This window comes from Mustela putorius, unplaced genomic scaffold, assembly GCF_011764305.1.
Source record: "Mustela putorius furo isolate JIRA1106 unplaced genomic scaffold, ASM1176430v1.1 tig00000095_pilon_pilon_pilon, whole genome shotgun sequence".
Taxonomy (NCBI): Eukaryota; Metazoa; Chordata; class Mammalia; order Carnivora; family Mustelidae; genus Mustela; species Mustela putorius.
In genome coordinates this window covers 40,935,873-40,952,391 of record NW_025421280.1, presented here as the reverse complement: position 1 = coordinate 40,952,391, position 16,519 = coordinate 40,935,873, and the positions used below count along the sequence as shown (strand labels likewise).

The 16,519-nt window shown below is 64.7% G+C and overlaps 1 protein-coding gene across 8 annotated transcripts in view; it reads left to right on the top strand.

The window, feature by feature from the left end:
- The first annotated feature begins 5,310 nt into the window (after nt 1-5,310).
- Nucleotides 5,311-16,519, top strand: part of ARID3A (AT-rich interaction domain 3A) — a 30,899-nt gene continuing 19,690 nt past the window's right edge. For 2 of the 8 annotated variants that reach the window (XR_006609020.1, XM_045088108.1), the window contains exons 1-3: nt 5,541-5,640; nt 8,922-9,571; nt 10,367-10,691. Coding sequence is in view for 7 of the 8 variants with exons in the window: in XM_045088108.1 (XP_044944043.1) it covers nt 9,165-9,571; nt 10,367-10,691 (732 nt within the window). In the remaining variant the exon portion in view is untranslated. The other 6 variants (XM_045088121.1, XM_045088115.1, XM_045088119.1 and 3 more) reach the window with 6 other exon arrangements.

The window sequence follows — 16,519 nt, the reverse complement described above, 5'->3', positions numbered from 1 at the left end:
TTTTAAAGGAGGCTCCACAGCCAACGCAGGGTTTGAATTCATGGCTCTGAGATCAAGATCAAGAATCACACACTGAGCCAGCCAGGTGTCCCTGAAGCTTGCTTGTTGCTTCCGACACTAGCCTCCAGACTGGGCAGAGCAAGAGGGTGAAATTCTCCTTCGCCCGCAGGCCCTGCCGCCCCCTCCCCGCCTCCACCCCTGCTCCCCCAACTCACGGTCTCTCTGCAGCTGCTGGAACGGCCGCCTTCCCTCTGCCTCTGGGCCTTTGCACACGCTGGTCCCTTGGTCAGGCCAGCTGTTCTCACTCGCCCGTCAGGTCTGCGCTCAGCTGCTGCTCCTCTGGAAAGCACTCCTGGGACCCTCTCACCCACGCGCCCCCTGCTACCCCACCACAACCCTGACGTCCTCCGGTTACCTGCTGGGCGCCTATCTGCCGCGGTCCCCACTGTGTCCCAGGACCCCACGCACAGTGGGGCTGAGTACACGTTTGTGGGAGAAACCACCAAGCATGCTGTGGGGGCTAACACAGGTATGCGCAGAGGGAGTGGCACCATTGCTGCCGGAGAAGATGACTTTTTATTCTTTGTTCTATTGTATTTTTTTGGAAAATGAATTTTTTTTTAAATAAGGCAAAGAAGGGGTTCTGGGGCCTTCGTGTCGGAGAAATGAAAAGTCCCTTCACACAAAACCCCTTCACATGTTCCCACAGCAGCTTTACCTGAGGTCACCGCCGCGGGAACAGCTCATGGGTCCTCCAGCCGGTGAGCAGGTGGGCAAAGGGTTTGGCCCGTTCCAGGGAACACCACTCAGAGGGGAGTCGTCGCGGATGCCCTGTGTAGACAGGTGGCCCCGGGATGATCTCCCAGAATCACGCAGGACAAAAAGACACCCCCATAATGTTACCTGATGTGCGAGCCCACCTAACAGCTCCCTTGTGATGAGGCTGTTGTGGGAGGGGAGGACAGATGAGCCGCTGCCCTGGGAAAGGGGGGAGGGCGGGCAGCGGGGAGATCCCAATAAGGCGGGTGGATTCTGGCTGTCGCTGGAACGCGGTAGCACAATTCTGACGAGCGCGGCTGTGGGGGAGAACCTGGGGATCCTATCAGGACTTACAGCGAGGTCAGAAAAACACCCGCAGTCCAGGGGTTGAGAGGGAGATCCAGGAGAGTCCTCCGGAGCCTGCTCGGCCGGATCTTGTCTGCAGAGCCCCTCCCCGGGTGCCAGGCTCTGCCCTGGGGACTGGGCCACAGCAGAGACAAGGAGCAACCTCTACAGAGTCCCTGTGTGCTTGTCCACAGAGGGGGCGAACGACCTGGGGAAGAACGTTGGGAAAAGAGACCTGGGTCCCCTCTGTGAGTAACTGGGAGCCTGCCTCGGTGGGGGCAGTTCCAGGAAGGCTTCCTGGAGGAGGTGAGTCTGGGAAATGTGAATGCAGCTTGGAGGTGGTGGAAGAGCAAAAGGGACGGAGGGCACAGGCAGTGCAAAGGCCCGGAGGCAGGCCATGTCTAGTGGGTTAAGGCCCGTGGGGCCAGAGGAGGGTGAAGTGGGAAGGTCGCTCGCTGCAGGATGAGCTGGGTCTTGGCCGAGAGAGCTGGGACCCATGGGGCTTCTAAGCGCGGAGGGACGCGGTCCCAGCAGGCGGGGGTCGCCGCAGCTATTTCAGGACCACGAGGGTCCTTAGCCACAGACGGCGCGCCGGGCAGCACGGTCCGCTGCCGGGGACGAGGGAGGGGAGGCGGGTCCGCCCAGGGCCACCCGACAGGGGTGAGCCTGGGGAGGTCGGGGGGCACCAGAAGGGCCACTTTCAGTTCTGCTGAGGCCATGTTTACCCACTTGGGAGTGGGGGACCGGCAGGCTCCCCGCTGAGCAGGGAGCCGGACGCGGGGGACGCGGGGCCGGACCCCAGACCTGAGACCATGGCCTGAGCCGAAGGCAGAGGCTTAACCCGCTGAGCCCCCCAGGCGCCCCGAAAACCTTTTAGTACACGGAAGTCCCGTGCGATAGCAATACACCGGGGATCCCGCCCTTATCCAGCGGGTCTACCGCAGAGCGCCCCGAAGAGCTACAGGGCAGAAAAGACGTCCGCGCCCTCGGTTTCCCCGTCTGACCCGAGGATCTCGTGGTCAAGGGATAGGGCGCCACCTGGCGGCCGCCCGCGGGAGCCCAGGCGCGCGGGTGCCGGCCCCGCCCCTGACTGCAGCCCCGCAGGTGCCCGGCAGGTGGTGCGCGCGCCCCACGGAGGTTCCGGCCTCAACTCCGCCGAGGAGTCAGTCCGCAGCGCCTGGGCGGGGGGCGCTCATGGGTGCCCCAACCCGGACCCTGGCCGAAGGTTTCCCCGCCGCAAGATGGGTCAAGCAGAGCCGCAGTATGGACTTCCCGGGTCTTACACACTTTTGTCTCATGAGTCCCGTCCTTAAAAAAGTACCAAATGTGATACTGTATAACTATGTTGATACAAAAACTAACAGAGGGGCGACTGGGGGGCTCAGGTCATGATGGAGGCTTCCTGCTCAACGGGGAGCCTGCTTCTCCCTCTGCCCCCCCATCTCTAATAAACAAGTAAAAATCTTTTAGAAACTTGAAAAAAGGGGCGCCTGGGTGGCTCAGTGGGTTAAGCCTCTGCCTTCGGCTCAGGTCTGGGGTCCTGGGATCGGGCTCTCTGCTCCGCGGGGAGCCTGCTTCCTCCTCTCTCTCTCTGCTCTGCCTGCTTGTGATCTCTGTCTGTCAAATAAATAAATAAATAATCTTTTTTTTTTTAAAAAGATTTTATTTATTTATTTGCCAGGCAGAGATCACAAGTAGGCAGAGAGAGAAGGAAGCAGGCTCCCGGCTGAGCAGAGAACAGGACGAGGGGCTTGATCCCATGACCCCGGATTCATGACCTGAGCCGAAGGCAGAGGCTTTAACCCACTGAGCCACCCAGGCGCCCCAATAAATAAAAAAATCTTAAAAAAAAAAAAAACTTGAAAAAATCTACTTTAAATTACTTTAAATTAGGCTGAATGTATTATCACATATCCCTTACTGGCACATTTGCTTCTTTTCTGTTTTCAAAGTTGTAAGAACTGCCTTTCCATGGAGCCTGGCTCACAGGGACAAGTCAAGAGGCCAGGGCCAGGGCTCAGTGACACCGCCCAGCACCCCGTCCCAGGCCTGTTTGGCCTTGATTTTGGAAATCAAGATGGTGAATCGTTCCACTTGCCCGCCACCTCTGTGTAGACAGACACCACAGATCCCATGGGGTGAGACAGGGAACGCAAGAATTCATTCAACCAACCAACCAACCCACATTTATTGAGCACCTACTGTGTGCCACGCACAGCCTGGAGGGTTGGAGATCCAGCTTCGAGCAAGGTTAACGGAATCAAGACATTTCAGAACAGAGCACCCGGATGAAGATAAAATGGGGTGACGCGATGGGGGCACACCTGATCCTGAGAGGTCAAGGAGGGACCCCCCCCCCCCGGGGAGCGGAGGCGGCAGTTTGCATCGGGACAGGGCACTGTCCGGTGACCGGGCAGTGCACTCCCGCAGGGGAGCCACCAGGGCAAAGGCCCCAGTGTGGGAATATGTTTGAGCAGGAATAACATGGGCAGGTGGACAGTACGGGATTTGGGTGAATTTTTAAGAGTGTGGCCCCCCACCCCCACCCCCAAGTGGGGAGCAGGTGGGCTGGGACCTGGGCCTGCTGCCCCTCCCAGTGGAGCCAGCAAGTCTGTGTATCAATTCCCAGCTCCCTCCCGGCGCTAAAAATAGGGTCCCCCTCACTGGAGGCAGCTGGGAATCCTGCAGCCCCTCACCCTCTGGGGCTGGGCACCTCTGGGGGAACCGGGACAGCAGCTTTCCCCTGGGAGGTGGGGGAGGGGCAGCACCCCACCTGCCCTTCTGAGTGTCCCCACCAGGCCCCCCTTCTTTTGAACAGAAGTAAACAGAACCCTCAAAACAATTCTGCAAGGAACGAATTGACGTAGATGCGTTTTACAGGGGGAAACTGAGGCACAGAGCGGCCCGGCATTCAAGCTGGGGTGGGGCAGAGGGTGCATTCAGATCTGTTTGGCTCTTTGGTAAGGGAGAGGCTCTCTTGCACTTTGGAGAAGTGGGGCCTGGGGCCTGGACCCTTAGGGGGGACCCAGCTCACCTGGGTCTCTCCAAACTTTCCCCTCCTTGGGCAGATGTCTCCAGTGGAGGTGGGAGGGGGGCGGGCAGCTGGGGCTGGGTGTTTAACAGCCTAAAGGTGGAGGCCTCTGCCACCTGCTACCGTTAAATAGGAGAGGCCCTGGGGCTGGCGGGCAGGGCTGCAGCCTGGGCTGGGGGTAGCTTTCCTGCACCCATCGCCTTGGCTTGGGAATCCCCCCCAGAGCAGGAAACCTGCAATTTGCAGGGAGGCTTGATGTCCTGAAAAGGTGTCAGGGCTGTGTGCCTTAGGGTACAGGCACAGGGCTGCCCAAGAAACCAGCACGAGGGCCCGACCCTTCAGAAGTGCCCCCCATGCCAACTCCCCCTGCCCCCACCATGCTCCCGTTTGGCTCTTTGGGCTGGGGCCTGGGTCTCTGCACTAGCCCCCGAGGATTGCCTCTGGGCGACAGACCCGCTGAGGCCACACACCCCCTCCCCCCAGCCCTACTCTGTGCCTCTGGGGACACTGAGAGTCTCTCAAGATCTCCGCGCGGCGCCCAGGGCGCAAGGCCGCGGCAGGCTGGAGGGAGAAAACTGTTCCTATCACCCCGGGGATAATCTTGTCTATCCTAGAGGGTGACAGTCCTGGAGGGGGTGGGGGTCGTCTTGATGTTCCTCGAGTCACTCCACCAACCCCACGACTCTGCTGGAGCAGTGCCCCCCCTCCATCAGCCATTCCCTCTCCAGACCCCTGCCCACCCTGCAGCGCCCCCAACGCAGGGCCCTGGTGCCCTCCTGACACCCCGGCCTGCTCCGGCTCTCGGTCCCGTAGCCCTAGTCACTACCGGGTGTTTAATCCCCATTCTACAGATAAGGCCGCGGAGGCTGGGGGGGGCAGTCACTAGAGTCAAGTCGCCAGTCTATGGGACAGGGGTGAAACTCCGAGCTCGGCAGGGCCGGCCCATTCTCGGTGCCGGGTAAGAAGGTGAAGGGGTCCCCAGCCCGGCTCCGGTCCCTCCAGCCCTCCCAGGCGGAGGTCCACCCCCCACCCCCAACGCTCCAGTCCAGCCCGCGCCCTCCGCGCCCCGTGCGCTCGGGGCCCCGGCGCGCACTTTGCCCACCGTCCCTAGGCAGGGGGCGGAGCCTCCCGCGTCGCTGTTCCCCTTCCCTTTTTATTATTTATTATCATTTAAAGGGGCCCTGACCTGAAAATTTCTGGCCACTCTCCCCCCACTCCCCAACACCCCTGGGCTGCTGGTACGTCTTCGGACCGAGTGCGGGGGCCGAGGGGGCGTCCGGGAAGGGGGAGGGGGCCTCCCGAGACCCCTCCCCGCGTCCCGGGCCGCAGCGCTGAATCACCGGCGAGGTATTTGCATCTGAGAGCGATTTGTCACCCGGTGATTTGTCTGCGGGGCGGTGAGCGCGCCGGCGGGGGGAGGGGAGGGGCGGGGGAGGCCGCGCGCGGGGAGACTCTTACCAATCGGGTCGGATGGGGGTGTAGACGCGGACTCGGCTGGCGGCTCGGTGAGTCGGCGCGCGGCACAAACCCGGCGGCGGCCGGGAGCCAGCAGCGCACAGCTCGCGGCCCGGGGCCGGAGGCCAGGCGCGGCCGGGGCAGGGCTGGACGCCAGGCGCAGGGCATGCGCCCCCCGAGCGGGCCCTGCGCGGTGAGGCGGGGGGGTGGGGGGGAGGCCGGCCTCTTAAGCCGCGGGTTCCGGCCCTGGGTGGGCGCAGTGCGCCCGGGAAGCCGGCGAGGGGGTCTCCAAAGTTCGGCAGGGACGGGGGTGGGGGTTCGGGACCGACGAGGCCGCCGTAGCGGGTCGGAGTTGGGGGGGTTTCCTCGGCGACCCCCCTCGGAGACCTCACCCCCCCCACCACCACTCTGCGCGAGGGCGATCGGGGGTCTCGAGGGAGCGCTGCCCCCCACCCTCCGGCGGAAGGAAATGGTCCCTCAGCGCGCGCCGGGGGCTGCACTCCGGGTTCTTATCGCACGTTCTCCCCGGAATCGGGCGCTGTGTTCCGGAGCCCCGCGGGGAGCGGCAGCGCCGGGTGGGGAGGGCAGGTCCCCGGCGACCCTCTCCAGCCCCGACTGCTTACTTAGGAGGTGCGGGCTCCGGAGCCGAAAAGAGCCCCTGGAGGGGGACCCCAGCATGCCCGCGCCCGGCGTGCGCTCGGCGGGGCGGCCCGCGCTCTGGCGGGGATCCCCGGGAAAAGCCCCCCTGCCCCGGTCAGTGCCCCCCAGACACAAAAGCGGGCGCAGGAAGCGCGGGGAGCGCGCGTTTGTCAACTCCAACGTTCGGCGTCCGACCCCAGGCGGCCGATTTGTCAATAATCTTCCGTTTTTAGTCGCCCGGGCCGGAGGGGTTGCCCCCCCCCCCATGCAAATCGGTCGCTTTCCAAGAAGCCTTTGAAATCCGGACTGGGGTTTTTGTCGTCTTATTTCTTCTCTTTCTTCGGTTTTTCTTTTCTCACTTCCTCCGGGCCGCCCCCCTCCCAACTCTGCTAGCCCCCTCCCCGGCTTTCTGCCCCACCCCACCCCCTCTTCCCTTCGTGGAGTGAGGGGCCCCTTTCGCCACCCGCGGGCCCCAGCCTTGCACAACTCTTTAAATAACCGTGTTTTGCAAGGCCCGGCCCGAGCGGGTGACCTCTCTCTCCGGGAGGCATTGGGGGGAGGGTGTGGCCCCGGATCCCTCTGAGCCCCTAGTCAGGTCTCAGCGACCATCCAGCACCCCCCACCTCTGCCTGGTCCCGGCCCGGGAATGCCTCTCCCTTGGGGTTGTCATAAAGTGGGGGTAGGGCTGAGGACAAAGGGCTCTTGGGGGAGGGTCTAGAGGGGGTGGGCGTCGCCAGTTTAGGGTTAATGGCGGCCATGGGGGCCCCAGGCACGGCCCAGGGGAGTTCTGGGGTTCCCACCTGCCTCCCCCCACCAGCCCCAACGTGGAGGCCTGCCCTGCTCCCCTCCCCCACTAGGCGACCCGGAAGGGTCATTAAACCCAGCAGGCCTGGGGGTGGGAGGCTGGGGGGGGAGTGGCTTCCTCTGGCCTCTTCCTTCTGCCCCCCAAACAGGAGGGGAGGTGTTGCCTGGAGCGTTTCCGTGGGGAGGGGGGGCTCGTCTTGAAGTTGTCAAATGTGGGGGAGGGGCAGCGGACCAGACTAGACACTGGGCGTGAAATGTGCCCTCAGCACTTCTTTGGGCTGGTGGGGAGGTGACCACCAGTCCTCCAGGGGACGGGGAGTGGGGGGCTGGGTGCTGCTTTGCTGCCTCTAAGGACAGACTGCATTGGCCACTCTCCAGTCCTGTGGCCTCGGAGAGGGTCTTTGTGCCCTGAGACCCCTGCCCCTGCCGGATGCCGAGGTCCTCTGGGGACATGTGCCATCCCTATTTCCCACAGGGGCCATCACCTGCCCCCCCCCACACTGCCCGTTCACCCGTTCAGATGAAAGCTCCAGGGGGTCTGGGGAGAAGGCAGGAGGGCCACTGAACCCCCCTGACTGGGGAGGTGCGGGGGTGTCTATACTGCAGGATTCCTGTGAGCGGGGTTAGTTTCCGCTTCGGGGGTTGCCACAGAGTTGGGAGGGCGGCTGGCTGGGTGTGTGAGCCTCCGCTAGCTGCCAGGGTCGCGGGAACCTGTCTGCCCCGGGAACCGCTGAGGGGCTCACTTGCCAGGTCAGGGACAGCCTCCTGCCCCCCATCTCCCGGCCCCCATCCCTGGGAGGCATTGTCCAGGGTGTCACCGCTGGGCCTGTTGGGTTCTGCCCGGTTGGTTTTACTGGAGGGGGTGTGGCGGGTGCTGGGGTCCGGAGCGGGGGTGGGACCTGCGTCCTTCTGTGCTGGTGGGGCCGGCTCTGCCAGGTCCCGGATGTTCCTGCCTGAGACGCTGAGGGGACCCCAGGCTGGGGCACGGCACCGCATGCTGGGATGTTGGCCCCACTTGGGGTCCCAAGAGGCAAGAGAACTCCCCTGCAGAGGTCACATGGGGTGGCGAGGGAGGCTGTGACGTCACCCAGACCCTGCTCCTAACCCAGCCTCCCCTGGAACCTGCTGTGTGTGTCTTCTCGGCCACCAGCTCACCCATAGGCCTCAGTGCTCTGTATGCCTACTGTGAGGCCCACCCAGCGCCCCCTTCCCTACCACGGATGGGCCCGCTGTGTGCAGGCTTGAGCACAGACAGGTGGGCGCTGTCAAGACACTGTCCTTCAGATGGCGAAACTGAGGTCCAGAGAGGTTGAGGCTTAGAGATGAGGTGGGAGCAGGAGGGAGGTTCGCTCAGGCCCTGTGTACAAGGAGTGGTCAGTCTGGGTCCACCATTGTCTTGGTTAGCTGGGGGGGCGGTGCCTGGAGCCTTCTGCAGCAGGGGTGTGGGCAGCAGGGGTGCGGGCAGCGTCCGGAACTCAGAACCGGAACCCAGAACCCATCTGGCCTCTGGCGGCTGGTAACGGGCTATAGCCAATCAGAAGCCAGGCATGCCCGGTCCCCCACTCTGTTTATGAAGCAATAATCCAGGGTCTTCCCCTGAAGCTGGGGTCAGTACCTGCGCTTCTCTGTGGCCCTGAGGGTGGGGGTCGCCTCGAGACCCTAGGGAGCTCAGTGCAGGCTGACCCTGCTGCCCAGCCTGCCGGAGGGCAGACAGAGGGGGGCCCATGGGGAGAGCACCACCTCCCACCTCCAGGAAGGCCTCCCGGTTTGCACCCTGATGGGAATGGATGGGAGGGATTTTCCCAGAGGCCTCTGTGGTCTGACTTCAGTCGGGGGATGGGCCCAAGGAGCCCTGGCACGGTCTGATGGTTGGTCTTGCTGCCCCCAGGTTTCTGCAAACCCGTGAATGAGCCCGACACCAGCCGCTGTGACCGGGTGCCTGGCGGGAGAAGGACGCAGCTCCGGCATGCCCTCGGCCTGAACCCGGCGGTCCCCGCCCCCACCCCCCGCCACCCTGCACTGTCCCGGCTCCCCTGAGGCCCCCACACTGCAGTGCGGCCAGGCCCCCTCCCCACAGGGGCCGCCCCTGCCGCCCAGCTCTGGTGCCCGGGGCGGCCCGGCCCGAAGGGCCATGAAGCTTCAGGCCGTCATGGAGACCCTTCTGCAGCGGCAGCAGCGGGCGCGCCAGGAGCTGGAGGCCCGGCAGCCCGCGCCGCCCCCACCGCCCCTGCCGGCCGAGCTCCCTGCTGGCCCTCCGGCCCGGGCCAGGGCCACCCCGGAGGAGGACAGAGAGCCGGAGAAGGTGCGGATGCAGCGGGCCCAGATGGCTGCGCTGGCTGCCATGCGGGCGGCGGCCGCTGGCCTCGGATCTGCACCCAGCCCCAGCGGCTCAGAGGACGGGCCCCCCGGCCTGGAGGATGAGGATGCGGTCCAGGAAGGGGTGCCAGGCTCGCCTGCCCCATCGGGCCGAGGCCGGGAGGCACCGGGACACGCTGAAGATGTCAGGCACCTTGAGGACGTGGGCTCTGACGGTGACCTGTGAGTCGGGTTCCATGGGCTAGGCACTGCACAAGCGTCGACTGAGCCTTCCATGCATCCCAGGCAGCTGTAGGGCAAGCCCCTGTCCCCGCTGACCACCGAGGTCAGCACTGTCCTTTAGAACTTTCTGGAGGACGGTGGGTATCTCACCAACCTAGGAGCCGCCCCTCACGGGCAGCGGGGGAGGCTTGATTCCAGTCTGACTTACATGGACCAGCCCCGTGTGGCCGGGAGCCCCATTGCCCAGTGAGGCTCCGGCAGATTCAGGGGCTCCGGAGGGACCCATGCACAGTGCGTGTCGGCTGGCTTGTGGTTGTCCACCGTGCATGTGTTCCCGCCAGACCCAGTGCAGGCCTCCAGCCAGCTACGGGCAAGACCCCAGGGGAATCACTCTGGGAAGGTGTTTGACATGCAGAGCAGTGGGGTGATTGTGGGTTATGACAGGGAAATAAAGGAGCGGTGCGGGGGCGGGGGGGGCGGAGGTGTCGGGGGCTGGGAACAGCATGCCTGGCAGAGGGAACAGCCAGAGCAAAGGTCCTGAGGCAGGAACTGGCTAGGCATTTCCAAGGCCCACCAAGGAAGCCCGTGCCACAGAGGGCAGGTGTGCAGGGGCCCTGGGGGGCTGTGGGCTGATGGGAAGCACAGCCGTGCCCCTTGCAGCACCTGGAGCAGGTGGGGGCCGCTGTCCCCGTGTTGAGAGAGGGAGAGCGGGACTCGGGTGTAGAGCAGAAGCTGCCCCGGGGCTGGAGCACGCTGGCGCCATCGCCCCTGACCTGTGGCCTCTGCCTGCCCCAGGAAGCCAAAGTGGGAGGAGGAAGAGGAGGAGGAGGAGCTGGAGGACGACCTGGAGGAGGAGGAGGAGGACGAGGACGAGGACGAGGAGGAGGACTTCGAGGACGAGGAGGGGCCCCCGGGCTCTTCTGGCTTGGGCCCTGCTGCTCTTGTGCCCCGCAGGGCCCCGCCGTCCCAGGCCTACCGCGGTGACAGTGGGCCCCGGGTGCTCGGTGGCCAGGAACGCCAGGGGGCCAGCCTGGCCCACGCCGGAGGCGCTGCGCACCTGGCGCCGCAGCTGCAGCCGCCCGACCACGGAGACTGGACCTACGAGGAACAGTTCAAGCAGGTGCGCGGTGCGCGGTGGGGGCCGCGGGCGGGGGCGCGCGCACTGCTGCTGGGCCCTGGCGCCCAGCCCATGCCGGCCAGGCGCTCGGCCGCGCGCAGGGAGCCTGTGGACGCCCCGTGGGTGGGACGGACCGACGGTGCGGTGCGCCCCATGTGGACAGGAGGGGGACCCGAGCTCGGGGGCTGCCCAGTGCCTGCCCAGAGGAGCCTGCAGAGAGCCAGGCCAGGCACGGGGCCCTGAGCTGGGCAGGTGCCCGGGCAGAGGCCGTGCGGCCGAACTGGGCTTGGCGCGGGCCGCGGTCAAGGGGCGAGGCCCAGCGGGCAGACGTGCAGGCAGGGCGCTGGGGGCTTGGGGACGCGCGAGGTCTGGTCAGTTGGCGTGGAGTCCGGTCACAGAGGCCACGGCGGTTGGTTGGGCAGGGGGTGGCCACGTTGGTGTGGACGACTGAGAACTCCCTGCGGCTGTGGAGGGGCGGGGAGGAAGTAGGGCTGTCCTAGTGCCTTCCCTGCGGGCGGCCAGGGCAGAGGAAGTGGCCGGGGCGGGGGACCCTTTGATGTTGGGCCCGAGCTGGGCTGGGCAGATGGAAACCAGATGGCGTCCGGCCGGGCTCACATTCCAGTCCATGGCCAGCTGGGCCCTGCTCCGACCTCCAGGAGTGGCCAGCGGGGACCTGGCCTCCCCAGCCCGGTAGCCCAGTAGCCTGGGCCTTCGAGGTCTCCCCCGCCTGTGGACTGGCCAGTGTGCGCGAGCTGGGAGGTGGCTGTGTGTGGCCTTGGGGCGGCCCCCTCTGGATACTGGCCTCCCAGAACCAGCTCTGGGCCCCTCCTGGAGGGCGCTCAAGGGCCCGCCGGTGGGCTGGACACACGCAGAGGGGGCCCGGCAGGGGGGTTCCCAGTGGCTGGGGGGCAGTACCTGGAGCCGGCAGGGGAGCTGGCAGGACGGATGGAGCTGCCCAGGCGTCTGGCTGGGGTGGGGCAGGGCCAAGGGCTGGGTGACGGCCAGCGGACTGCACCTCTCTGGGCGTGGCCAGCGCCCCACACACCCCCTCCTGGAGGCTCTGCCCCTGCACGTGGACCCCAGTCGCGCCCCCACCCCCGTGTCCCTCCCCTTCTGGGCTGGCGCCCTGCCCAGAGCCACAGCGCTGAGGGAGGGTCTCCAGAGCTCGCCGTGGTTCAGAAAGCGCAGGCTGCCTGGGCTGTTTGTTTGTTCTCACGGTAGTTACCGGGAGCCGCAGGCTCGGGCCCTGGAGCTGGACGATATGCCAGCGTTGCAGGGTCCCGGCTGGGCCACGCAGGACCCCAAGCCCCCAACCCTGTTCAGTGGCCTCAGCCCCCTGGGGGGGGCAGGGTTTGGGCCGCCAGGCCAGGCGAGTACTGGGGGCAAAGGCCAGGCCCCAAAATGCCCTCGGCATGTCAGGAACAAAGGGCCACAGGAGCCTTTGTCCCACTTGTCTGGGCTGCCCAGGGCCGCGGAAACGGAAGCAAGAGCGGATCAGGGAGCCCCAGAGCCACCGGGGCTCAGCGTCCCGCCGAGCTGGGGGGTGACTCCCCTGTGTGGGGGAGGCCGGCCTCAGGAACCAGACAGCCGTGCCGAGGTGTCGGAGAGAGCTGGTCTGGCCTCTTTGGCTGGGTGGAGGGAGGCTGCTCGGGCTACACCATTGGTCAAGCCTCACGGAAGGAGGACAGTGCACCTGGCAGAGAAAGCAGCCTGGGCAAAGGCCCTGGGGCAGGGCCGACATTGGTGTGTGTGTGGGGGCCGGGGAGCCAGATGCTGCCAGGTCAGGCCCTGCAGGAGATAGGATTGGATTCTGAGAAAGTGGCCGGGACCTTCCTCCTGCCCACTCATGGCAGGGCCGGCTGCCGGCTCTGCCCTCCCGCCCAGCTGGCCGGGCACCTGTGTGGCCGGTGTCGGCAGCGTCCCGGGCCCAGCCGGCCCAGCAGACGTCAGGCCGTGTTGACTCTGGCGCCTTCCCCACAGCCTTCCTGGCACGTGGCGGCCCAGCCGGCCAGCCGCCCACTTGGCACCATCTCTTGCCTCTTCCTCCCAAGTCTTGGCAGGGCCTGGGGCTGACTTCCCCTACTAACCCTTGAGAGCCGTGAATATGGTCTCGGGGAGGCCAGGTTGGGGAGGGACCTGGGGCAGCGGGCTCGTGGCCATGAAACCATCCCTGGAACCCCCACAGCCTGTCTGCCGTGGGGCCCTGGGGACGCGCGGATGGAGGCCAGCACGCTGCGAGCCACTGGCCGGGGATCAGGCGTGTTGCAGACAGTGATGAGGATCTTAGCCTCCTGGCATCAGACGTGGCATCCTGGTGGCTTCCTGTCACCCGTGTAGCTGGGCCCGGGCTCTAGATGGTGGCCCCCCCGCTGCCCCGCCCCTGCAGGTCTTAACCTCAGATCTTTGGCTGCTTAAGAATCAGGATCCTTGGTCTTGAGGCTCAAACTTGGGGATTGTCTTGAACAGCCTCATTGAGATCAGACTCAGACAGCACCTACTTCACCTGTTGAAAGTGTGCAGTTCAGTGGTTTTTTTTTTTTTTTAAAGATTTTATTTATTTATTTGACAGAGAGAAATCACAAGTAGGCAGAGAGGCAGGCAGAGAGAGAGAGGAGGAAGCAGGCTCCCTGCTGAGCAGAGAGCCCGATGCGGGACTCGATCCCAGGACCCTGAGATCATGACCTGAGCCGAAGGCAGCGGCTTAACCACTGAGCCACCCAGGCGCCCGCAGTTCAGTGGTTTTTAGTGTCTTCGCAGAGTGATGCAGCCACGGCCAGGTTCTTTTAGGACGTTTCTGTCACCTCAGACGCAAACTTTTATTTATTTTTTTTTTTTTTCTTTTAAAGATTTTATTTATTTATTCGACAGAGAGAGATCACAAGTAGGCAGAGAGGCAGGCAGAGAGAGAGAGAGAGGGAAGCAGGCTCCCTGCTGAGCAGAGAGCCCGATGCGGGACTCGATCCCAGGACCCTGAGATCATGACCTGAGCCGAAGGCAGTGGCTTAACCCACTGAGCCACCCAGGCGCCCTCAGACGCAAACTTTTAGAAGTATATCTTTTAGCTATTACCCCCCGCCCCCGGCCCCCTTCCTGTCTGTGGAGGACCCTGGTCTGGGGGTGCCACATGCGTGAACTCACACCCTGTGTGTTTTCTGTGTCTGGTTCCCTCCCTGCATGTCATAGGCTTGGGGTCCATCCCTGGGGTCGCACGTGGAGGCCTCGCTCTTGCTGGTGGCCGGTGGACATGCTGTGTTTGTTCTGTCACCTGTGATGGACACTTGGGTTGTTTACGCTTTGGGCAGCTGTGAGTCGAGCTGCTGTGAGTCGGGCTGCTGTGATCACGCTTGCATGTCTTTGGTGTGGACAGGTGTTTTCAGCTCTCATGGGTGCAGAGCCAGGAGTGGAACCACTGGGTTGGGCGGTGAGGCTAATTGGCCTCTCGAGGACCCACGGGCAGCTTCCCACAGCGGCCGTGCTGTTCTCCTTCCCGTGGCCTCTTGAGGCTCTGGCTTGTGCATGGCTTCGACAGCACTTGAGATCACGGCTGTGCTGTCGAAGTCACAGGGTGGCGGGCGGCTCCCTGCGCGTTGGTTTGCGTTGAACGTTGCGGTGTTTTCCGCCTGCTTTTCAAGGTGACGTCCTTCCACTGCACGACGTGTCGATGAGCTCCAAGATGTAGAGGTGACCACTGCAGCAGAGACTTGTCCCCTAGCTGTGCAGGTGGGGACTGAGCCTGTCTCCTGTGCCCCACACACCCCAATCCCACAGGGACGGGCGGCCGAGGGCTCTCCCCTTCGCACCGATGGAGACGGATGTGGGCGGTTGAGTCCGTCAACTGCCTACAGACAGGACCTAGTGTGCACCGGAGGGTGGACACATGGGGTCCCTGGGCCTCTGTCTCCTTTGCCGTGAACACAGTGGGTCCAGGGCCTCACATCAGGGTGTCAGGACCCAGGGCCTGGACCCAAACAGGGACTTAGGCAGGAAAGGTCATTGGTGGCCCCTTTGTCCTCGCCGTGGACCCTGCCTGGCCCCACCCCTCCTCAGGCCTCTTGGGGCCCATGTGATGCCCGTGGGGGCCCTTCTCCTGTGTAGCAGGCACAGCCCACGTGGAGGTGAGGCTATGGGCCTCAGGGGTGTTCTTTGCAAGAGGCTGGGGTCCCATTTTGGGTTTTTTAGGCCTTTGGGCTCACGTAGGTTTTTTTAGCCACAGGAAATACACACGTACAGATTTTTAGGGCCATATCTGACTGCAGAAGCAGCGTTGGGACCGTCCTCGTCGGAGGGGAAGCAGAGAGGGCTCTCCGGGCCCCGGGCTGGCCGCCGCTCCCAGCGCCGCTCCGCGTCACGCTGTGGGTCTGAGCGTTCCCCAATCCCTGGTTCTCTTCCGCGGTGGTTTCCTCATGGGGCTGACAGCAACACGCTGGCCTGTTCCACTGCTGTAAACAACACCGCAGTGAACATCTCTGGGCTCCGGAAGTCGGAGGGCAGCGTGGTTGGGATCGTGGGGTGGGGGAGGGGAAGGCCCCTCTGGTTTCTTCATCCCTCCTGGGGCCCCCACCAGGCCCCCACACAGGCACTCACAGCCCCTGGGGATCAGGGCTGGGCTAGAGGAGGGAGGGACGGGCTTTAGGGCGGGGGCTTTACAGGGTGTGTAAGAGTTTGCCAGGGGGCAGAGAAGGGTAGAGTCTGTGTCTCGGAACATCGAGTGGCGGGCATTACGGTAAATAAATGAAAGGAGCCTGGGCCGGGTTTGGAGCCGGGGAGCAGAGAGGTGACTGGCGGCCCTTACGGGACCTGCCCTCTGGGCAGGCCGGGAGGACGCTAGGCCTGCAGGGCCAGGGTAGGAGGATGAGCATTCTCCCGGTGGGGTAAGGTGTTAGGAGCAGAGAGCACAGCCTGGGCAAAGGTTTTGAGGTCAGACACTAGGTCCTGAACCCGGCGATGCCCATCTGATATGCTTGGGACAGAGTGGGCTGGGGGCCAGGCCCCGTGTGTCCTGGGGGCCGGCTCTGGCGCCGGGCCTCTTCCTGGGGCGCCAGCAGCCGGGGCCATGCGCCCGGGGGCGGGGAGGGTGCTGGGAAGCCCCTGGGAACTCAGCCCACCCCGCCTGGGACAGCGCCCGCCTCATCAAAGCTGCTGTGGCTGCTGGCGTGGAGCCAGCGGGCCGTGGCAGGCCCGGGGAGGGTGTCTGCCCGCCAGCCCCTGGCACCGTGCCTCTGCCTGTGCCAGCCCTGGGAACCGCACTGACTCAGCCGGAAGAGCCTTATCTGGCCCCTGCGCCGCCACCAGCCGCCCAGTCACCGCCGTGGGGTCACGGCCTCCGGGGCCTGGCCCCACGCCCACCATCAGCTCCCCACCCTCGTGGCTGCTGCCAAGTGCCCGGCCCGCCCCACGCTTTCTAATAACGCACGCGGCCGCTGGAGGGAGTGGTGCCCGGCGGGCAGGGACCACGTGCGCCTCCCATCGGGGAAGAGCGTGCGTGTGCCATGTGCGGTCCGGCCCGCTGACGTGGGTGTAGGGGTGCGGTGGGCAGACGCGCGGTCCCCGGGAGCTGCGGGGGAGAGGTCCCGTGTCCACCGGGGTCTGTGTTCAACTGGGCCAGGCCCCGGGGGAGTCTGGAAGCCACCTGTGTGCCGGTGCCGTGGCTTTTCCACGTGTGTCCTTCTGCGCGTTCTGGGGCCGCGAGCGTCTCTGCAGCGTCTATTACGTGTCTGTCATCTGGAAGCCTGTCCGTGCGTCCACACGCTTGGTATGTCTGTGGACAAGGGCGTGAGCCCCGTGGGGCCCGCCCCAGCTCTCACAGATGTGTGGGTGCACGTCCTGGGGTC